Consider the following 24637-nt stretch of genomic DNA (forward strand, 5'->3'; position numbering starts at 1 on the left):
GGTTTATTATTCCCTTGGGTTTATAATATCAATCCCTTGTGTTTATTATTCTCCTAAGTTTATATTGTCAATCATAGTTAATCATGGTCAATCATAACCAGTCATGGTCAACCATGGTCAAACATGATCAAATGTCGCATTGTGACAAAAAATTTCTCCATATGAAAATCATGGTCAATCATGGTCAACCATGGTCCAATGTCCATTGTGATAAGGATTGTCTCAATATGGAAATCAAACATTTTCAAGCATATCTATTTTAGTGTTTATATTATTTATCTTAGGGTTTGTATACCTTGGGTTTATAATATCTGTCCCTTGGGTTCATAATCCCTGGGGGTTTTAGTGTTAATCCCTTGGGTTTATTATTCCCTTGGTTTTATAATATCAAGCCCTTGGGTTTATTGTTCCCTTTGGTTTATAATATTAGTCATGGTCAACCATAGTTAATCATGGTTGAATGTCACATTGTGACAAAGATTGTCTCAATATATAAATTAGCCATGGTCAACCATAGTCCAATCTCGTGTTGCAACAAAGATTATCTCGATATGATAATAAATCATGGTCAATCATGGTCAACCATGGTACTACGTGACATTGTGACAAGGATTATCTCAATATGGAAATTAACCATGCTCAACCATGTTTATTTAGTGTTTATAATATTTTTATTAGGGTTTATATACATTGGGTTTATAATTTTTATCCCTTGGGTCTATAATATAAGTCCCTTGGGCTTATTGATCGAAGGGTTCATATTCCTAGGGTTTATTATTCCCTTCGGTTTATAATATCAACCATGGTCAACTATGGTCAACCATGGTGAACCATGGTCTACCATGTTTTAATATTAATCCCTAGGGTTTATTGATCTAAGGATTCATATTCCTAGGGTTTAATTTTATTCTCTTGGGTTTATACTCCTTTGGGATTTTAATATTGATCCCTAGGGTTTATTATTCCCTTTGGTATATAATATCAAACATGGTCAACTATGGTCAACCATGGTAAACCATTATCTACCATGTTGTAATATTAATCTCATTGTCTCAAAATGAAAATCAACCATTGTCAACTATGTTTGTTTTAGGGTTTATAATATTTTTCTTAGGGTTTATATACCTTGGGTTTATAATATTAATCCTTAGGGTTTAATATTATTCCCCTCGGTTAATAATTCCTTGAGTTTTTAGTATTAATCCCTTGGGTTTATTATCATTTGGGTTAATATTATTGTTTTTCATTCACAATCCCTTAGGGTTTTAGTATTAAACCCTAGGAATATGAAGCCTTACATTAGTAAACCGAAGGGATTGATATTATAATCCCAAGGAAATAATAAACCCAAGGTATTAATACTATAAACCCAAGAGAATATAAACCATAGGGTTTTTAGTAATAATCCCTTGGGTTAATATTATTCCCTTGGGTTTATAATCCCTCGGGGTTTTACTATTAACCCCTTGGGTGTATTATTCTCTTGGTTTTATAATATCCATCCCTAGCATGTATTAATCTAAGGGTTCATATTTCAAGGGTTGATATTTATATTACATAATTTCAAATTAAATAATAATAAATAAAATTTAATATTAAATAATAATTTTTATTAATTATAATGATAATAATAATACTTTTATTGCAATAGTGTTTTTCTGGTAGATACACATAGTATATTTATCAATGGTAAATACAAATAAAGCTTTCAGCGTATATCAACTATATTAAAAGTATTAATATGGTTGTGCTAGTTTTATAATATAATAATTAAAAGGCATATTTTATTTATAAATGTAACATTTTTGTGTTGTTTTCTTCCGGAGTTCTCACATCCATGATTTGTTTGTATCGATGTTTCGAGCCCTCCACTGTGGCTCATCATCAGGATAGATCAGTAATTGTGTACGACAGATCTCCTTGGATTTGAATAAATAGGGATGAGAGATGCACAGAGAAAAGCCGACTTTGCTAGAATAATTAATTTTTTTTTTTATATATAAATAATTTTAATTGAGTTAGAAATATTTAATTATGTAATTGAATTGTTTAATTAATAATTTTTAATTTGATGTTCATGTGGTTTAATATATATATTTATTTCTTTTTATTTATTTATTTATTTTTTAATTTTTATTTATTAATTTCTTTATGTTTATTTATTAATTTATTTATGAATAATTATGTTATGATTGTTATTGTTTTATTTTATACTTAAATTTATTTTAGTTTTTGTTCTTGTTGTTTAGAGTTATATAGAAGTTTATAATTATGTGATAGGAATATTGAATTTATTCCAATATTAATATTAAAATGAATGATAATAATAATACTTTTATTGCAATAGTGGTTTTTTCGTAGATACACATAGTATATTTATCAATGGTAAATACAAATAAAGCTTTCAGCTTATATCAACTATATTAAAAGTATTAATATGGTTGTGCTAGTTTTATAATATAATAATTAAAAGGCATATTTTATTTATAAATGTAACATTTGTGTGTTGTTTTCTTCCAGAGTTCTCACATCCATGATTTGTTTGTATTGACGTTTCCAGCCCTCCACTGTGGTTCATCATCAGGATAGATCAGTAATTGTGTACGACAAATCTCCTTGGATTTGAATAAATAGGGATGAGAGATGCACAGAGAAAAGTTTAATTTATTTTTTAGTATTAATATTGGAATAAATTAAATATTCCTATCACATAATTATAAACTTCTATATAACTCTAAACAACAAGAACAAAAACTAATATTAATATTAATATTGAATTTATTCCAATATTATTATTAATAATAATATTGGAATAAATTCAATATTAATATTAATATTAGTTTTTGTTCTTCTTGTTTAGAGTTATATAGAAGTTTATAATTATGTGATAGGAATATTTAATTTATTCTAATATTTTTCTTCATAAATACTAATTCTATTAAAAAAGAGAAAAATATGTACATGGAGGTCGAAACCTCAGAGGGGGCAGAGGCCAGCCCTCAGCCAGAGATTCTGAGACATACATATCCTGCTATCTGCCCTTTCAGGATTAAAAGACTTCAAAACATGATTTGTTAGACCTTGACACACAAAAAAATAATTATGTTCTGAGTCTAACACAACATTACTATCGCCTGCAATGGCTTTACTGGTAAACATTCTGTCATACCCGCCATGGACAAAAATGAGGCAAAACAAAACTCGCCAAACCAAGAGTTGTTGCTGCAGATCAAGAACCGATTGGCTCACACCGATACAAAATGAGAACTGAGACCAGACCCAAAACATAGACACATAGCATAAAATAAAATAGAGCAAAGGCAAGAGTGCCACCAGTCGGCAATGAACCAGCATCATTCGGCATGTTGCGGAGAGTCGAGCGCATCCTTGTCCACCTGGCTGGACGAGGCAATCCAAGTGACGAATCCATTGTCTTCATTCCCTTCGATACCACCTTCTGGAGGAATTACCAGATTTAGGATGCTGCCTGCATGATGAACCGGTCCACAAGCAAGGACCTCGCGCTGAGTCGAATCTGCCAGATGCGGAGGCGCCTCAGGAACAGTGCTATCTTCCTGCATGTTGTCTTCATTAAACACGACCCCAACCATCTCCCCCTGAAGGACACTGTCATCCTGAGATTGAGAGGTGGTGGTGTGGGCTGAGCTGCTGGGATTATCCTCCTCCTCAGCAAAAATAACAGTGATACTGGCAGACAATACTGGCCTGTTGAGCCTGCTATGGAAGGTGAAGCAGGTTGTTTGAAAGGAATTGTGCGGGAGAGACCCAGCATGGCTAGAGGGCGGAGAGGATGGGGAGGCCGAAGCAATGGGGATTACGTTCTGAGGAGCAGAATGAGAGGCTCTGCCTCTATTACCAGTATTGCCTCCTCGGCGAGAGACTCCTCGACGGCGAGGCATCTTCGAATTGTCTGAACAACCAAGAAAGGGAAAATGGCAGAGCTGACGAGGAAGGGACTGAGCACAGAGGAACCAGGCGATACAGAAAACCCAGGCGTGCTTCCAGACTACCTGAACGAGACAGGGGTGCGGGAAGAAAATCGGGCGGAGGTGAAAAGAACCAAGAGCAATGGCATGAACCAGACACCAGGCCATGAATAAAACCTTGAGCGTAAACTCTCGAACCAGGCGCACATTAAAGACGATCTGTGCGACCATCATTCCGTCCTGTATCCAATTAATTTTGCATGCCATTGAGATATGCAGTCCTCGTCCGCGAGCCAGGTGCAGGGACAGCTGCCTGCAATGAGAGAGCCCTCATAAATGCATCGCATTAACACCCGCATCCGGGTTAATTTATTCCAATATTAATATTAATATTGGAATAAATTAAATATTCCTATCACATAATTATAAACTTCTATATAACTCTAAACAACAAGAACAAAAACTAAAAAATAAATTAAAAATTCATTTTAACATTAATATTGGAATAAATTAAATATTCCTATCACATAATTATAAACTTCTATATAACTCTAAACAACAAGAACAAAAACTAAAACATAAATTAAAAATTCATTTTAATATTAATATTGGAATAAATTAAATATTCCTATCACATAATTATAAACTTCTATATAACTCTAAACAACAAGAACAAAAACTAAAAAATATGTTAAAAATTTATTTTAATATTAATAATGGAATAAATTAAATATTCTTATCACATAGTTATAGACTTCTATATAACTCTAAACCACAAGAACAAAAACAAAAAAGTAAATTAAAAATCCATTTTAATATTAATATTGGAATAAATTAAATATTCCTATCACATAATTATAAACTTCTATATAACTCTAAACAACACGAACAAAAACTAGAAAAATAAATTAAAAATTCATTTTAATATTAATATTCGAATAAATTAAATATTGCTATCACATGTCTACATGGGGTAGCTCAAGTGGCAATGGCTGTGGAAATGAAGTCTCATCGAACCAGAGATCTTGGGTTTGATTCTTCTGCTACCCTCCCTAGAAATGAGGTGAATAATAGACATGTAAAAATAGAAAATGAGAGAGTCCTAACTAAGCTTACAAAAAAAAAAATTATTCCTATCACATAATTATAAACTTCTATATAACTCTAAACAACAAGAACAAAAACTAAAAAATAAATTAAAAATTCATTTTAATATTAATATTGGAATAAATTAAATATTCCTATCACCTAATTATAAACTTCTATATAACTCTAAACAACAAGAACAAAAACTAAAACATAAATAAAAAATTCATTTTAATATTAATATTGGAATAAATTAAATATTCATATCACATAATTATAAACTTCTATATAACTCTAAACAACAAGAACAAAAACTAAAAAATAAATTAAAAATTTATATTAATATTAATATTGGAAAAAATTAAATATTCCTATCACATAGTTATAGACTTCTATATAACTCTAAACCACCAGAACAAAAACTAAAAAATAAATTAAAAATTCATTTTAATATTAATATTGGAATAAATTAAATATTTCTATCACATAATTATAAACTTCTATATAACTCTAAACAACATGAACAAAAACTAGAAAAATAAATTAAAAATTCATTTTAATATTAATATTGGAATAAATTAAATATTCCTATCACATGTTCGCATGGGGTAGCTCAAGTGGCAATGGCTGTGGAAATGAACTCTCACAAAACCAGAGATCTTGGGTTCGATTCTTGTGCTACCCTCCCCAAAAATGAGGTGAATAACAGACATGTAAAAATCGAAAATGAGAGTCCTACCTAAGCTTACAAAAAAAAATATATTCCTATCACATAATTATAAACTTCTATATAACTCTAAACAACAAAAACTAAAACTAAAAAATGAATTAAAAATTCATTTTAATATTAATATTCGAATAAATTAAATATTCCTATCACATAATTATAAACTTCTATATAACTCTAAACAACCAGAACAAAAACTAAAAAATAAATTAAAAATTCATTTTAATATTAATATTGAAATAAATTAAATATTCCTATCACATAATTATAAACTTCTATATAACTCTAAACAACAAGAACAAAAACTAAAAAATAAATTAAAAATTCATTTTAATATCAATATTGGAATAAATTAAATATTCCTATCACATAATTATAAACTTCTATATAACTCTAAACAATAAGAACAAAAACTAAAAAATAAATTAAAAATTCATTTTAATATTAATATTGGAATAAATTAAATATTCCTATCACATAATTATAAACCTCTATATAACTCTAGACAACACGAACAAAAACTAAAAAATAAATTAAAAATTCATTTTAATACTAATATTGGAATAAATTAAATATTCCTATCACATAATTATAAACTTCTATATTATAAACTTCTATATAACTCTAGACAACAAGAACAAAAACTAAAAAATAAATTAAAAATTAATTTTAATATTAATATTGGAATTAAATATTCTTATCACATAACTATAAATTTCTGTATAACTCTAAACAACAAGAACAAAAACTAAAAAATAAATTAAAAATTCATTTTAATATTAATATTGGAAATAATTAGCCCATGGGGCTTTGGATTGACGGTGAATGGGTGCGATGTTAAGGCACTCCTTGCGATAGGTCACTGGTTCAAATCTCTTGTGGGTACTTAGGTTAGTCTAAACTAGAAAAAAAAAAATATTGGAAATAATTAAATATTCCTATCACATAATTATAAACTTCTATATAACTCTAAACAACAAGAACAAAAACTAAAAAATAAATTAAGAATTCATTTTAATATTAATATTGGAATAAATTAAATATTCCTATCACATAATTATAAACTTCTATATAACTCTAAACAACAAGAACAAAAACTAAAATATAAATTAAGAATTCATTTTAATATTAATATTGGAATAAATTAAATATTCCTATCACATAATTATAAACTTCTATATAACTCTAAACAACATGAACAAAAACTAAAAAATAAATTAAGAATTCATTTTAATATTAATATTGGAATAAATTAAATATTCCTATCACATAATTATAAATTTCTATATAACTCTAAAGAACAAGAACAAAAACTAAAAAATAAATTAAGAATTCATTTTAATATTAATATTGGAATAAATTAAATATTCCTATCACATAATTATAAACTTCTATATAACTCTAAACAACAAGAACAAAAACTACAAAATAATTAAAAAAATTCATTTTAATATTAATATTGGAATAAATTAAATATTCATATCACATAATTATAAACTTCTATATAACTCTAGACAACAAGAACAAAAACTAAAATGAATTTAAGTATAAAATAAAACAATAACAAATATAACATAATTATTCATAAATAAATTAATAAATAAACATAAATAAATTAATAAATAAAAATAAAAACAAAAAGAAATATATATATATATATATATATATATATATATATATATATATATATATATATATATATTAAACTACTTGAACATAAAATTAAAAAATTATTAATTAAACAATTTAATTACATAACTAAATATTTCTAACTCAATTAAATTTATTTTTATAAAAAAAATAAAATAATTAATTAATAATTATCCTAGCAAAGTCGGCTTTTCCTTCTGCATCTCTCATCCCTATTTATTAAAATTCAAGGAGATCTATCCTACACAATTACTGATCTATAATGATAATGAGCCACGGTGGAGAGCTCGAAACTTCGATACAAACAAATCATGAATGCGAAAACTCTGGAAGAAAATAACACACAAAACACTAATTGCAGAAGCCTCAAAACATAAATAATTTTTAATTTTTAAAATTATATATATATATATATATATATATAATTTTAAAAGAGATTTGAATATTTTATTAGGTAATTCTAAAATTATATATATAATCATAATTTTATAGGAGATTGGAATATTTTATTGGGTAATTCTAAAATTAAAATAAACATATAAACAAAAATATATGAATTAGGCCAGAATCTACATACCTCTAATATGGTTGATAAACATTACATAAATAATTAAAAGAAAATGAGAAAGTCGGTTCTAATTATTTGAATGCATAATTTAAATACATATATATTGATTTTTTTTTGTACGGAAATTTTTTGAATGCGTATAAAGTGATAGTTTAGATGATTTTAAAAAATTCCCTTATAAATATGTTAATCTTACACTAAATCATAACTTTAATAAAATGTATTTAAATACCTATAAATTGAAATAGATCCTTAAATTCAAATAGTTTTGAATATATATATATAATTTATATTCAATTAAAACACAAACATTCGAGTAATAGTTGTAACTGTAAATAGTTACAATATGAGTAAAATAAAAAAGACCCATCACATAGACTAAATTGTCACTTAGAATAATATTTTATATAAGAATACATGTAACACTTTATATTTGAGTCATTCCAAGACTTGCACTAAATTGAAATAACACAAAACTACAGTGTAAAAAGTTGTTATTTCTTCATTTTTCAAACTATAAGGTACACAATGAACTAACTTGAAATAACACAAAACTATAAGGTACACAATGAACTAACTATTGTCTCCTCGTTTTTAAAACTGATATTTCTACTTGAAACCAAGAAAACCTTATTTTTATTCCAAGTAAACACCAATAATCATTATCCAAGGTAAATCCCAAAAATAGTTTGATGTTTTATTATTAGCTTTCAATTTTGATTATTAGATTTTAATATTTTTTTTTTTTGCTAAGTATGATTAATCTATTATTTACAAAAAAGAGTATTGTTACATCGTTTGAGCAAAGAAAGCCATCATGCCTGAGAGATAGGCCGTTTGAGCATGACTAAGTCCAAAACTGGGAGTTGGACGAGATATCCCGCGCAGGGGAATCAGAGAGATACAAACAACTAGTGAACACAACATAAACTAGACAATAGACCTGACACAAGAACATAGATAGAATTTGACAAACAGAGCCAAAAAGAACCTTTTCCTCCTTTTCCACAGGGCCGCAAAAACTGATGGATAGCTGAAACACAAGTTTACTCATCGGGTGGCTCCTCCACAATCCTGCACCATCCCTCTTCATGTTCCTACCTGTCCGGCTGAGCATGAGCAACTGGAACTATATTGACAGTGCTGGCTGGCTGAGATGTCCCGTGTTGCATATCAGTAGAAGGCCTCGGAGAGTTGGGATTTTGATCTTCCTCAGTGTGAGGCAAAGGGGCACTGGGCTTGCCCTCTTCTTGGGCTTCTTCTAAGAAGAGAACAGAGACATGAGCCGTAATCTGAGGGTGATTGAGAGAACAATTGAATGTGAATATAGCAGAGCCAAAGGACGGCGTATTGGAGGAGTCTGGAGAGCTTGGGTCTAGGTATTGACTTGGTCTCAGAATGCTCTCTGTTCCCAGAGGAGGAGGAGCCTGCCCCATGGAGCCAGACCCAGCAGAAGGGCGAGAAGGATTGCCCCGGCCGGAGCCTCTGCGGCTGAGCATGCGCTGGCGGGGTCTCGGCATAGCGGACAGAAAATCTCGAACAACAAAGTTGAAATCTCCTTCTGCAAGAAGAAAGCCACGAACAGCGGCGAGAGCACTACCAGCAGCCGAGGGAGAGTTAAACACAGCAGAGGGATTTCTACGGGTGTATTCAGCAAAGGGAGAAACATTAACACAAACTACAGTATGGATATCACAAACACCAACGAGACTTCCACTAACAGCCGTGTGAATTTCTGGAATACCAGTGGATATTCCACGACCAACAATGAGAATTCCGCGAACACCACAGGGGTTGCCGCCAACAGCTGAGGGGAAATTACGCACCGTGAGCCCTATGGAAAGTGGCTGTGCTTCCACCACCTCAGGCGCAATCCGAAGACAGCAACCGGAGCATGACCCCCCCAAACCCAATCTGTATCAGAACCCTGAACCATCCCAAGCAGAATGAAACACAGTAGCATGTTGTTGAAGCTGAAGCTGTTAAATAAACAAGTGCCACCCCCTCGGTCCTCACCCGCCATTACTATGGCAATCAAGATCGTTGCAGGCAGAGATCCTCCAGTGCAGGCGAAACTGGACGGCGATTTAATGCCGAGACCAAACAAAATAGCTACCATAATGTTAACCACCTGCGGGTTCATAACCTCCCACATGGTATTCTGTCTGGCGAGCATGCTGGACAGGTGCCTTCCATGCTGCGCCCTCCTCCGTCCCATCACAGTTAGTGCATTACAGATCACCCGCATCTGGGGGTGTAGCTTCTTCTTGAACCAGCTGATTGCATTCCTGTATTTTATCATTGTTCGAAATTATGTTTATTGGTCCTGTGAGTAAGGCGAGATTGCTTTCTACCCCCACATTGGCTAGGATGTCGGCGACTTTGTTGCCATCCCTCTTAACGTGACTGAAGATTATTGCTCTGTTGTTAAGAAGCTCGAGTTCTATTGCTTCTAATCTGGCCTCCAGTCTCCAACTCGTAGCAATCTTGCTAGCATGAGAACCATTGAGGAGTTGTTTGACCATATTGATAAGGAGCAGAGAGTCTCCCTCTACCTCCAGGGGATGGTAATTGTGTGTTCTTGCTAAGAGGAGACCTTGCCATAAGCCTTCCATTTCCGCCGAGTTGTTGGTGTCCCAACCAATATTTCCAAAGTAAATCAGTTGAGGCTTTCCTGCATGATTCCTGAATATTCCACCATAGCCTGCTTTTCCAGGGTTGCCCTTTGAGGCTCCGTCAAAGTTGAGCTTAAAAGTGTGCTCTGGAGGAGTTGTCCATGAATCTCTTTTTGAATTGATGGTTCTTGAGGGGGCATTGTTGAGAGTTACATTAGGGAGTTGTATATTCCAGTTTTCCCAAATGGCTCTCTCACTGTCGATTGAGGGAAGGTCCTCCTTAGTCCAGGTATGTATCAGCAGAGTTTCTTTGAGGTTTGTGCAGAATCTGCTCCATATGTTTTCTAAAGGAGAACTTTGATCTTTGAATATACGTTTGTTCCTTTCTTTCCAAATTCCCCAAACTAGCAGACCTGGAATTATTTTCCATATATGGTTAAGAATTTCACTCTTGAATGGTTTCTTTTGCCATTGACGCAGAGTATTTATGATGTCCTCTACCACTCTACATCTTCTCTGACATCTGAAGCTTACCTTCTCCCATAACTGATTGGCCATAGCGCAAGAGTCAAACAAGTGCTGAAGGGTTTCCTCCTGGGCTTTGCAGTTGACACACATTGAGGGACCATGGTAATTTCTTCTCCTTAGCCTATCCCATGTTAGAATTTTCTGATGTCCAACCAGCCAAAGAAAGAGAGATACTTTAGGCCAGATACCTGAATCCCAAATTTTTCCCCAGAGGAGATCGAGGGGAGACGGGTTGGAGTTGATTAATTTGTAAGCTTCGGAAGTTGTAAAGGTTCCTTTTGGCCTATATCCCCATCTTAGGATGTCTTTGCCTTCTGAATGTCGTATGCGTCGATTTTGGAGCTCCCGTTCCAGACTCTCCCTGAAAGGGCGATCCGCATTCCTTATTAACCTGTCACTTTGAATCCATTGCCTGTATCCTTGCGCATTCTCCTGGGTCCAGTGTTGTCTAATTGTTTGCTGCTGTTGCTCCTCCCCAATGTATGATGGAAGAGGGTGGAGAGTGCTACTGAGCTTTGGCATTTGGTTCCAGGCGTCAGTCCAGAATCGTGTTGTTTCACCATTTCTTACTTCCCAAAAGCTGTGGTGTTGTATCAACATGTAATGTTGCTTGGCCGCATTCCATATGAGGGAGCCTTTTGCATTGGGAATAAGTCTTATAAGCTCCTTTTGTGGTCTGTAATTTGCGTATTTGGCTGTCCAGATGGTGGCCCAAGGTTTGTCAGTGTTGGAGAGCCACTGCCACCAGAGTTTGGCACACATTATCGCATTGCTTTGATTGGGATCTCGCAATCCAATGCCTCCCTTTTCTTTAGGCATACATACAGTTGTCCAATTTACCAGGGCCCATTTGCGATTGGTAGCTGTGCTCCCCCATAAGAAGTTACGTTGAAGATCCTTTATTCTTTTTATAACCCATTTGGGCGCTGCTAGAATTGAAAACAGGTAGAGCGGCATAGCCTGAAGCACAGCCTTTATGAGCACCACCCGACTAGCAATGTTAAGAGTTCGATGCGTCCAAAGATTGAGACGAGAATCCAGCTTCTCAATTAAGGTGCGCCAGGTGGAATGATTGATGGCTGAGTCAATGAGGGGGGCTCCAAGATATTTAGAAGGGAGAGAGTCAATGGGGAAACCCAAAATGCGGGCTATTGCACGCTGCACCACAGGGGAGGTATGAAAGAAAAAGATTTGAGATTTGGCATTGTTAACGCTGGTGCCCGAGGCTTCAGAGAAGTCGTTGAGAAGAGATTTGAAGAGGGAGGCTTCCTGAACCGAAGGGTAGCCAAACAGCATGTTATCATCAACAAACTGCTGATGGGTTATGGCTGGGGTACCATGGATGGAGAGCCCTTTGAGCTGATGGGAGGCGAGAGTAGATTTGATATGCCGTCCTAATCCTTCAGCCATTAAAACAAAAAGGAAGGGGGAAAGAGGATCACCCTGCCGAATTCCTCTGGAAGGACTGAAGGGTTTAGAGGGAATGCCATTCACAAGTATGGAGAAGAAGGAGGAGGATATAAGACTCATAATCCACCGCACCCACATGGGTGAGAATCCATAAGCATTTAACATTTTTTTCATATAAGTCCAACTTAGTTTATCAAATGCTTTTGAGAGATCAAGCTTCAGTATCATACCTGCCTGTTTGTGATGCTTGAGGGAGTGAATAAATTCATGCATGAGGATAATTCCATCGAGGATCTGCCGCCCTTCTACATAGCCAGATTGTTCCGGTGATATTAGCAAAGGCAGAAGAGGCTTTAGCCTGTTTGCTATTACTTTAGAGATAACTTTGTAGATGACGTTGCATAGAGCTATAGGGCGGAATTTATTCGGTGTATTAGAAATCTCTTCCTTTGGGATGAGCACAATGAAGGTTGCGTTGAGGGAAGGTAAGAGCCAGTGAAGAGCTCTGGATTCCTCCACAACTTGCCAAACCTCGTCTTTTATCATCTCCCAGAACTTGTGATAGAAGGTGGTCGAGAAACCATCTGGTCCCGGGGCTTTGCCCTCTTTGAGCTGGTGCATGGCTATATCCACTTCCTGAGGGAGAATAGGGCGGAGGAGGAGCTCATTATGTTCTTCAGTGATAATTTTTGGAATTTTTTGGATGATTTTTTCGATGGCTGGATTTCTGTTTGCCTTAGGCTCGTTGTGCACCTGTTTGAAATGTTGAAGAAATTCCTCCTCAATTTCTTCATGCTTTTCCACTCTTGTCCCTTCCTGATTCTGTATGAAGGAGATGTTGTTGTGCATTCGTCTTTGGACAGTAGTTCTATGGAAGAATTTGGTGTTCCTTTCCCCCTCTTTTAACCATCTTATCCTGGACTTTTGCCTCCATAGGATTTCCTCTTGCTTTCTCCTCTCCTCCAATTGAGTATTTATGCGTTGCTCCTGTTCTAAGGTCCAATTGGTGTGTCCCTTGGTGATGATTTGTTGCTGAAGATCTGCCATTTCCTTGTTTAGAGTTTGTTGCCCCTTGAAGATATTTCCAAATGTCTCTTGATTCCATTTCTTAATTTGGGTTTTTAGATATTTGAGTTTCTGTTGAAACTGAAACATTTTAGATCCTTCCGGTGGGCAGAAGGTACTCCACACTGTTTTGACGAAGTCCTTGAAAGCAGGATGTGTAAGCCAACACTCTTCGAAGCGAAAGGGTCGCTTGATTGTGTTGCCGGGCCTTTGCCATTGGAGAGAGATGGGCCAATGATCAGATCCTGAGTAAGGGAGAATGGCGGTTGCTATATCCCGTCCTAGATGTACTGAATTATCTGTGAAGAGGAATCTGTCTAACTTTGAGGCGATTTGATACTTCCCAGCTCCGCAGTTGCTCCAAGTATGTATGCCGTTGCAGAATTGCAAGTCGATGAGAGAGTTGTTTTGTATGAAGTCTTTGAAGTGGACATTTTCCTGATCTAGCTTAATTCGCCCTCCTTGTTTTTCCTCCAGCTTGGTGATCATATTGAAATCCCCTCCAATGATCCATAGAGGATGCATTCTGCTTAAGCTTAGAGCTTCTATTGTATTGAGTAAGGCTATTTTGTTTCCAGCTTCCTGAGGGAAGTAGACATTAGTAAGGTTTCCATGAATATTAGTACCTGTGATGTGGAAGGTAGCTTGTATGATATTGTGGGAGGCATGAAAATCATGGAGAAAGATCATTTGCGGGTTCCACACTATAGCTAGTCCCCCTGATGCTCCTTCTGCGTCCACTGCTACCGATTGGCATCCTGGCCAAGCTCTGGAGAGGATGCTTCCTAGCGTACTGCTATTGCATTTAGTTTCTTGAAGAAAACACATTTGCGGTTTCTCCAACTTTATCATGTTTTTTAGAGTTCGGAGTTTCCCTGGGCTGTTGAGCCCCCTTAAATTCCATGAGGTGAGCTTCATGATTCACTATTGATGAAGGGTTTGTAGTACTTCGTCAATTTTGCATACCTGCCTGAGTCCACCAGGATTTTTCCTACTTCAATTGTTCGTTGGAGCTCCGTTCTTCTCCCTCTCTTTTTGAAGTCTCTTGGGGGGAGGCTACCATCCCAGGAACTGCTTGGTTGGATGCCTAGTTGCTTCTGCTGATATACCTTCGAGAGAACTATTTCCAGCTTGTTGAGTTGCATCTCTGGGATTTGATCGTAGTTTTTCTTTTTGCATGCTTGCTCGAGCTCAAGTAAGTCCAGTCCTTCCATGTCGAAATTTTCAGGATCTTCATCCATAATCTGCGGTTGACTTCTTTCACCAGTGATTTCTTCGAAGGTGATGAGATGGTTCAAAGATCCATCTACTTCCATTTCGTTCGATTTTCCTGTACTATCATTTTGAATATCCATGGGGGAAGCCTTTTTGTCCTTTGAGTTGATAGAAACAGGGGTGGAGCTGGAAGGATTGTTAATGTCGGGTGTGGATAATGGTAACGTACTTGGCTTTGAGCTTAAGGGTTGATCTTCTGAGGTTTGAGCCAGAATCTTAAAACTGTTACTCGTGGAAGGAAGAGATGCAGAGTCTTGATGGGGTTTCCTCCCAGGAGCAGGTTTTTTGTGAGCTCGTTTTCGGTTATGAACTTTGGTAAAGCCTTCTTGGGCTGACATATCAGAGGGGTCAGAGGGGTCAGAAACAGGGGCTTTGATATTTAGCGGGCAATCCCTAAAGAGATGCCCATGAGCATGACACTTGCGACATCGAAACGGAACATGTTCATAGTCTAGAGGTTGGATCCATTCATAGTCGTCATGAGAGAGACTTACCGAATCAGGTAGCGCTTTGTCCAGTCGCATGAAGACACAGATGCGGGCGTATGAAGTGTATCTTCGTAGCTTTGTTTCTTCCGCCGCTTTTATGTATTCCCCCAGTCCATTTCCAATATCCTTGAGTATTCCTTCATCCCAATATTCCTCTGGAAGAGAGTACATTCTGATCCAAACAGGAGCCCAGGTGAGGTCTTCCTTGTCCGGGTTGAATCTTGCTATCCATTCTCTCAAGTACAAGCCTGCTGAGTTAAAGAAGTATGGGCCTTGATCTAAGATTCTGAACTTGTCTTCTAAGCAAAAAAAGATAACAGTAAAAAAACCCTTCGGTCCTAGCTGCAGAGTGATGTCGCCCTTGGGTTTCCACTTTGCCGAGATCCAGCCATGCAGCACTTTTTCTGTTGGCCACATTCCTATGAACTTTCCTATGAGTGCATGATCTGTCATGTACTGTATTCTCTCATTGATCTTCTGACTGGGCAGTTCTATCTTGGGTCTTTCCTCTGCTATTGGCTTGCAGGTTTTTGAAGTGACCTTGGTCTGTTCCTCTGGCTTGTCTTTCCCTTCTGGTACTGCATCGTTCTTGTCAGTCGGTATTGCTGTATCTTTCAACTTGTTCTGCTGCGGTGACGTCTTGGTGTTCTTGTCTGCGTGGATCGACCCAAAGATTAGGGATCCCGTGTGCTCTGGCGGCGCCGTGTTTGACAGAGGGGAGGGCTTTGAGGCCCCCCCCTGGGGAGGGTCCATGTGCGTCGAATGAATTCCTGAGGCTCTTTGTCAGGCGCTGGAGGTCAGACCCTCGCAGGCTGCAGAGTCGTTCCTGAATGCTATGGCGTAAGATGACTGTCGGAACCCTAGTTGCAGAGCCGTCTTCCTCCTTTCTCTACCTTAGATTTTAATATTAAGTTTCCTAGTTATATTTAATAATATTAAGGTGGGGTTTATAATATTAGTTTAGGGTTGTCCACATGGGGTAGCTCAAGCGGCAAGGGCCGTGGAAATGAAGTCTCACCGAACCGGAAGTCTTGGGTTCAAATCTTGGGCTACCCTGCCCCCGTAGAGGGGTACATAATGGACATGTAAATCGGAGAGTCCCACCCCAGCCTTACCAAAAAAAAATATTAGTTTAAGGTTAAAAAATCTAATATCAGATTTTAGATTTTAATTTAAACCACTTGGGCCATTAAACACAATTATTCCAATTTAGAGTGTTTTATTCTCATTTTAGAGATGAGATGCATTGAGTATAATGTGTTAAACAAATTAAAACACCTTAGTCATTTTTCCAAATAGATCCCTCTTTCGATTTCCTAATTAAGGTCTTCCCTTGTTTGATCATTAATTTTTCAATTAAATATTTGAGTTTAGTTTTATTTTTCAATTAAGTATTTGGGTTTAGTTTTTGAATTAAATATAAACTTTTTATATTTAATATAAAATAATATAATAAAACAATTTGGTTTAGGTTTATAACACAACTTTATATTAATTTAGAATATAATTTTTTAGGTTGCATTGATAGGTTTGGTATTAATAGCTGGTTTTATGTTTAATTATTAGGTTTTAATAGTATTTTTTCTAATTTGATTTAATAATATTAAGTTGAAGTTTATAATATTAGTTTAGGGTTAATAATTATAATGTTATATTTTAAGTTTTAATATTGTGCTATAGGTTTTATGATGATAATAGATTTTAGGTTTAAGTATTGGGTTTTAGTATTAAGTTTAATAATTGTTGTTTTTTTCAATAAATAATTACAAACAAAAAAATCATTAGTGGAAAAACTTTTACTCACTGGATTAATTATTGGATAACATTTTATCATTGACAACTGTCTCTAAAAACATATTTCAATGTTTAAAATTTGAAATAACATTGTTGAATAACATTTTGGTTCTATGTGACTTTTCTTTTTATTGAATATTATTAATGTTAGTATTTATTAGAAATTTTAATATTTATGGAGCATATTTAACATGAATAGTATGATGATTTACCTGTTTAATATGGTAGATAATGTTTAAAATATATATTTTTTTCTTGTTATGTAATGGAGAACATTTATTTTGGTTCCAAGAAAACCCCACATTTTCTCATGGACCAAGCCATTTGGAAGTTTTTACCATTTGAGATTATTGAGCTAATATTTCATTGGCTTGCATTATCAGTTTTGGCAACATTTTGACTAGTTTGTAAACATTGGAATGTTGTTTTGCAAAACCTTGTTTTCATGTCTACTTGCAGTTGATGTGTCGCTCATGAATTTGGATTTATTTCTTTGCAAATTCACATTAGCCTTAGTTTTGTTTCTGGATCCCACCTTAATGATAAAGGGCACATATTTTCCTTGTTTTTTCCTTTTATTCATTCTACATACACATTTCAATGTACAACTCGATCAATGATTGTGTTCTTTGTTGATCCCAACTTAATCATGAATGTAACAAAATACAGATATAACCATAAATACAGTGTTATAAAACCAGCTCAAGAAAAGATAGAAAAGATAGATCAACGCCTTAGAATTCAGCCTCTTCGAGGGGGCAACCTCCTTTACATTACATAAATGAACAATTATTGGATGATTCAAATGACAAGACCTCCTTTCTATATAGGAGTCGAAGGAGTCACAATATAATCCAGCCGACCTAACAATAATAATATAAAGCCACAAAAATAACAATAGAGGGATTCTATGGGGCACAGAAATAACAATATGGGGGTAATAGGGGCGCAACAATATAAATAAGGGGTATAACTACAATAGTAATGGGGTAATCACTAGTATTATAGGGACCCAACATGCCCCTCTCCTTCAAAAAAGTGTTGTCCTCAACGCTTGAGTAGTTCTGGATACTTCTGCATAAAATTCTCATCCTCCCATGTGGAATCTTCAACGGATAAGTTCTTCCACTTGATAAGATACTCTGAAATTGATCGATTTCGTAGCTGTCAAGTTCTTGTTTCTGTGACTGCTTCCGGTTCCAATATAATTTTTCCTTCCTCGTCAAGTTCTGGCAATATTGTTTGAACTGGGAGCTTGTCGCCTACAACCTTCTTTAAACATGAAACATGGAAAACTAGGTGCAATCGAGAAGCTGCAGGAAGCTCCAATTTGTATGCCATAGTACCAATCTTTTGCAACACCTTGTATGGACCATAATACTTTGGTGATAATTTACTATCCTTCTTAGCTTGCTTTAGGGACATTTGCTTATATGGTTGTAGCCGTAGGAATACCCAATCACCTACATCAAAACTTCTTTCACTGCGATGTTGATCTGCCTGTTGTTTCATTCTATTTTGTGCCAACACGAGGTTATCCTTTAAAAGTTGGAGGACTTGTTGTTGATGTTCGATGTGATGTTCCACTGCCTGAACCTTAGAATTTTCTCTTAAATATGATGTGATGGATGGTGGTTGATACCCATAAAGTGCCATAAATGGGGTCATTTTTGTTGCTGTATGGAAGGAAGTGTTATACCACCATTCAGCCAGAGGCAACCATTTGAACCATTGTGTCTGTTTATCAGATACAAAGCAACGAAGATATCCTTCCAAACATTTTTTTACTATCTCAGTTTGCCCATTAGATTGAGGATGATAAGACAAGCTATGAGCTAACTGAGTACCAAGACAAGAAAATAATTCTGTCCAAAAATTTCCAGTGAAAATGGGATCTCTGTCACTTACAATAATCTTTGGGTTTCCATGTAGCTTTTGAATTGTTTCCATAAATGCAGTAGAAACTATACTGGCTTTAAATGGATATGATAATGCACAAAAGTGTGCATACTTGGTAAGTCTATCAACTACCACCATGATGACACTTTTTCCCTCAAACTTGGGTAAACCTGTGATAAAATCCATTGAAACCTCCTCCCAATGTTGGCTTGGAATGGATAAAGGTTGTAGTAGACCCAGTGTCTTAATTGTTTCAACTTTATTTTGTTGACAAACCAAACATTCCGCCACAAACTTTTGAATATTTGATTTAAGGCCATCCCAAAAAAATTCCTTCTTAACCCTGTGGTAAGTTTTTAAAAATCCTGAGTGCCCTCCTAAGAGAGAAGTGTGCAATTCCATAAGAATCTTTTGTTTTAGCTGGGAATTCTTACAGAGGTATAAGCGATCTTTGTACCATAACGAATCATTTTTCCAGCAAATGTATCAGACGTACTGGAACCTTGTTGTAGCTTTCGAATAAGTGCCCAAAATTCTTCGTCTTTCTTCCATTCCTCCCTTGCTTCATTTATCCAATCTGGTTGGATAATAGAAATGGCGCACAACAATGCTTCTACATCCTCATCCTTTCTTGAGAGTGCATCTGCCACCACATTTTTCTTCCCTTTTTTGTAGATGATTTCAAAGTCATAACCCAACATCTTTGTGACCCACTTTTGTTGCTCTTCAGAGGATAATCTTTGTTCTAAAAAGTATTTAAGGCTATCATGATCCGTTTTTACCTTGAAGTGTCTTCCCATTAGGTAGGGTCACCATTTCTTAAGTGCATGGAGTATTGCCAACATTTCCTTCTCATAAATAGCTTTGCTTAAAAACTTTCCCTTGATTGGATGACTTTCAAAAGAAATGGGTCTTTCATCTTGCATTAGAACAGCACCAATTCCATTTCCTGAAGCATCACATTCCACAATAAAGGTTTTTGTGAAGTCCGGTGTAGCTAAGACCGGTGCTTGGCACATTGCCTCTTTAAGATGTTCAAAGGCCTTTGTTGCTTCCAGAGTCCATGAAAATGCATCTTTCTTCAATAATGTTGTTAGAGGTGCTGCTATTCTCCCATAATTCTTAACAAACCTACGATAATACCCTGTCAACCCAAGAAATCCTCGCAAATGCTTTATGGATGTGGGGATTTTCCATTCCTTAATGGCTTTAATTTTGCTAGGGTCTACCTTAACTCCTTCATGAGATACAATATGACCCAAATATTCCACCTCCTGGACTCCAAAGAAACATTTGGATCTTTTTGCATATAATTGTTTCTCGTCCAATAGTTGTAGCACCCTGTCAACATGTTCAACATGATCCTTCCAAGACTTGCTGTAGATTAGTATATCATCAAAAAATACTAACACAAATTTTCTAAGGAATGGTTTGAAAATTGAATTCATCAAACCTTGAAATGTTGAAGGTGCATTGGTGTTACAGGGAAAAGTGTCTATATAGAACTTCTCTATCCCACTAAGGTGTGACAGCTGCCTTAGAAACAAACAGAGAAAAGCTACTTTCATTTTTCCTTTATGAATTATAGATAGAGAGGAACAGAAAGACCAACCTCTGTCTTGCGCTAACCTCCTGATTTGATCCCTCTCTTCTTTGATAGTCTTCAGCTACCTGCTCCCTTGCACGCCCAGCTTCGCAAAGTACCTGTAAGATCACAGAAGCATAGTACTATACAAAGACATGGATCTATAATCATAAACAATCTAGGATCAGATGTAAATTGACCATACAAATGTAGCAAGCATCAATGACACAAAAGCATGGAGGAAAACTTGAATAGCTTTTATTGATAAACAAGAAAAGAGCCAAGATGAGTTACAACCAGTTGTTCTGACCCAGCATCAACCTCCCAGCAAAGAAGCCCCTCTTCACCTCAAACAAATCTTAGATCACCCAACAATCTGATGTTTGTCTCAAGAAAGCAACAATAATTCCTTACAATATGCAAAATTCCAACCTCTGGATCTCTGGGATGAGGGATCCATATATAGATATCTGTACGGGGGATGAGTCAGCTTGTGATTTGATTAGTGTCCTCCCTCTGATAGTTCTTGCTTCCACTTGGAGAATGATGGTCTCTTACTCATCCTTGGTTGAATTCAGTGAGGCAAGTGTCACAGGAGAAGATTCTGGAAGCTTCAATTGCCTCTCCACCTCGCGGAATGACACTGCCATTTGTCATTTCTCGCCCATCGCACCCCACAGAAGGGATTTTTGAAATGCAACGCACCCACACAGTGTATTTAGGTGAGATGCAACGCACTTAGCCAGTGGAGCAGCTGAAATGATCCTGTTTTGACCAATTCTGAGCAGTTTTTCATGGAGAACTTCTGGGAGAAGCTATAATCTGTTGACCTTGTTCCTCTAGGGGTTAGAACAACACTTTTAGGGACTTAGGAGCCCTTGGTTTATGGACATTTCATGCTTGGGGTTGTAGGGCCCAAAAATGTCTATAACAGTTGCCCCCTAAAGCATGAGGTCGTTAATCTTTTGATGTCGGGTGAATTGCTTTATTATGAGGATCCGAAGTTCTTTCAATGCTGGGAGGAGACCTGTAATAAGATACAATACAATACATTATCTTCATAATATTTTCATGATCTAGCTTAGGCGGGCATTCCCATGCTCAGCTTTATAAATTCATTTTCATGTACATAAGACAGACAATCGTCTGAGTGTAGACTGATGATTCTGATAGAGCCATCATCCTTTTGATTGGATAATTATCTGTGCAACAATGATGTACATTTGATGTCTTTATTTTCCCTGAATATATATCGCAGCCCGGATAGATGAAACTAGATCTGGGGTCTTCAATCTCGTTCGATCTTCACTCGGAGTACATGTCGATCCATGTGAGAAATGTTCTGAAGTCGAACATGGAAAGACATCGCTTGATTACCAACCAATGATGTAAACTGTTTAACAAGCGCGAGAGGAATCACCGATAATGATAATGACCCTCAAGGTACTGCAGTACAATTTACGTGGTGTGAATAAAGGACTTGGCGTCGAACACCACGCAAAATCTTTCGGTCGATGGCCATTGATGTAAACCTGTCGCCGGAAGTGAGAAAATTGCCATTGAGGTATGCAAGCTTCAAAGTACTGAATGGGGTGTTCCTAGATCAACTTCTTGGATAATGAGCTGATGTCGACAAGAAGTGATCCGTCACAGGAGGGCCTTAATGAATCCCACATCAATGACACGAAACGGAGCAAATGATTTTAATGGATGTGAAAACGATCTGGTGATATAAGGTTCAGGGTGGCGGTCATGAAAGAATGGAGTATAATGTATGGTAGTGGGTGAGACACAGGTGAATTCTCTGAATGACTTCTCTTGAACATATCGGCGACACTGTTGTGATGGATTGGTAGCATTAACCCCAAATGTGGATGGTATGATGGGACCATGGTGATGTGACCGGTGAATGAAACAACCCAACCCGACTCGGACACGGAGTGGAAGTGTCATGTTCAAGAGCAACTTGCTACCAACAAAGTTTCTTCAAGTTTTCTTCCCAATTTTCCCCAGTCATTGTTGATCAGTACCTCTTTATTTTTGTCAAGCTTGAGGAGGATAACATATGCTTGTTCTATAATTTTCCCTTCGGGCAAACCCATCGCTATGTTTTAACGAGCCTAGCGATAGTGAAACTCATTCTCGTCTATAGATAAGTTTGTCGCTATTACACTTTTAACGAGTTTAACGACAAAGATAACTCGATCCTTTTCAATTTTAGAGAGTCTGAAAAGGAACGTAAAGGTAACTCCAAAATTCCTTTTTCGTCATCTAATCCCTTAAGTCCGAAAAAGTATAAAACAATACAAAAGGGATGAATTTTCGATACTTTTAACGAGCCGAACAAAACAAGCGCTCGATCTTTTTGTGTAATAATCCCTCAGGTCCAAAAAGATTAAAATCTAGAGGAGGGATAGCACTTCCTGTCCCTTTAACGAGGTGGAGAGGCCAATGGCTCGGCAATCTTTTCATATTTTACGAGTTAGTTGAAAAGAGCTTAAAGGAGACTCGTCTTTTGAGGAACGAGTGATAAAATGGGTAGCAGCTGATTCCAGGTAAGGTTTGGAATTTTCCAATCACGGCAGTGTCACAAGGATGCCTAGTGAGATCACTCTTCGCAACTGTTCCTCAAAATGGGTAAACAATCAAATGGGGGTGAATGATCGGCCAATGCAAAAGTGGAGGTGACGGTGCAAACACGACCAAGGCTTTAATGGCTGAAGTACTACATTCACGATGGTTATTTACCGGGGGAATAGTTCATTTTTTAACGAGCTTAAACATGTGAGGAAACATTTGCCCATGTCTTATGTTTATTTTTTAACGATCTTGAACTATGTGTTAAAACTGCTTGATTAATCCAGTCGTGTGATAAGAATGTCTCATATAAAAACGACAACTTTTAGAGTTTTGCCCCACATCCTTTCTTTATGCAAGTTAGGAAATGACCAATCCAAAAAACAGATAAATGATCACTCTTTTCTTGCACTCCAAAAGGTTTGCATGCCCCCAGGTATAAAACAGAGTTTCAAGGTTACCCCTTCTTTCTTCCGTTAAAACATTTGTTTTACCGAGAGAGGCCTACCTCTTACAGGTTACCAAAGATTGTTCTATTTACGGTGTAAACAAAACACCTCTTCGGCGATGTCTACCGAGATAAACAAAGGTGAGCGGCGATGCCCGCCAACTCACATAACTTTGACAAGAGGATCTTATTCCAGTCCAACTCCCTCTTCCAATCACAGACGGGAGTACGGAGGTCATATACTCTCGCGGAAACCTACCCTATACCCGAAGTTTTCCTACCGAAGCAGACCAGGGTGCATGCCCCCTGGGTTTCAGTCATGTCCCTCGAATCACTCGTGCTCATCGGGTGGACGGACTGGGAATTGAGACATTTCTTGCGTGAAAAGACCATTCAGGGATGGTATATGACTATTTTCTATGCGTGATCCAGGAAATGAAAGCTGGTCTACGAGCTTGACCACTCTTCCTTCGTGCGGAAAACACATCACTCTAAAGAGTGATGAGACAATGGCTCTCATGCAATAAATATAGTCTCGTCCAAGGAGTAGATTGTAATCCGGGGGTCCTTGAACTACCATTACGTTCATGTGAACGGTTTTCCCTCTCAATGTTATGGGCACATCAGGAAGGATCCCTAACGATCGACTGGTTCCTTTATCAAAACCTGTTAGATTTCTCATCTCAGGCAAAAGCGATGGCGAACCAAGCGCTTTCCAAGCAGTTGAGGAAATGATACTCACAGAAGCCCCCTCATCTATGATGGTACCAGCCATAACCATTCTATATATTTGAACAATGATTCGGAATGGTATACTAGTTGGTAAACAGGGTCTGCCTAGTTGATTCCAATCGAAGGAGACAACTAGGTTGCTTGAAGGTGGGACCGAATAGACGGCCGGGTACGACTCTGACAAACTTCCTTCCTGCGGTAAAGGAACGGGTAAATTGCCCCCATGTTCATTGGAGTCTGTGC

At 36.4% G+C, this 24637-nt stretch overlaps 1 protein-coding gene across 1 annotated transcript; it reads right to left on the reverse strand.

The window, feature by feature from the left end:
• Window positions 1–10209: 10209 nt before the first annotated feature.
• Window positions 10210–16112, reverse strand: LOC149169351 (uncharacterized). The gene is made up of 3 exons (XM_089425167.1): window positions 14563–16112; window positions 12762–14389; window positions 10210–12521 (listed from the first exon to the last, which is right to left on the reverse strand). The coding sequence occupies exons 1-3, from the start codon at window positions 16110–16112 to the stop codon at window positions 10210–10212; spliced, it is 5490 nt and encodes a 1829-aa protein (XP_089281293.1).
• Window positions 16113–24637: the final 8525 nt, after the last annotated feature.

Source organism: Pinus tabuliformis, chromosome 4_2 (genome assembly GCF_031772625.1).
Source record: "Pinus tabuliformis cultivar Carrire ecotype Pingquan chromosome 4_2, CPIR1, whole genome shotgun sequence".
In the NCBI taxonomy this organism is placed as follows: Eukaryota; Viridiplantae; Streptophyta; class Pinopsida; order Pinales; family Pinaceae; genus Pinus; species Pinus tabuliformis.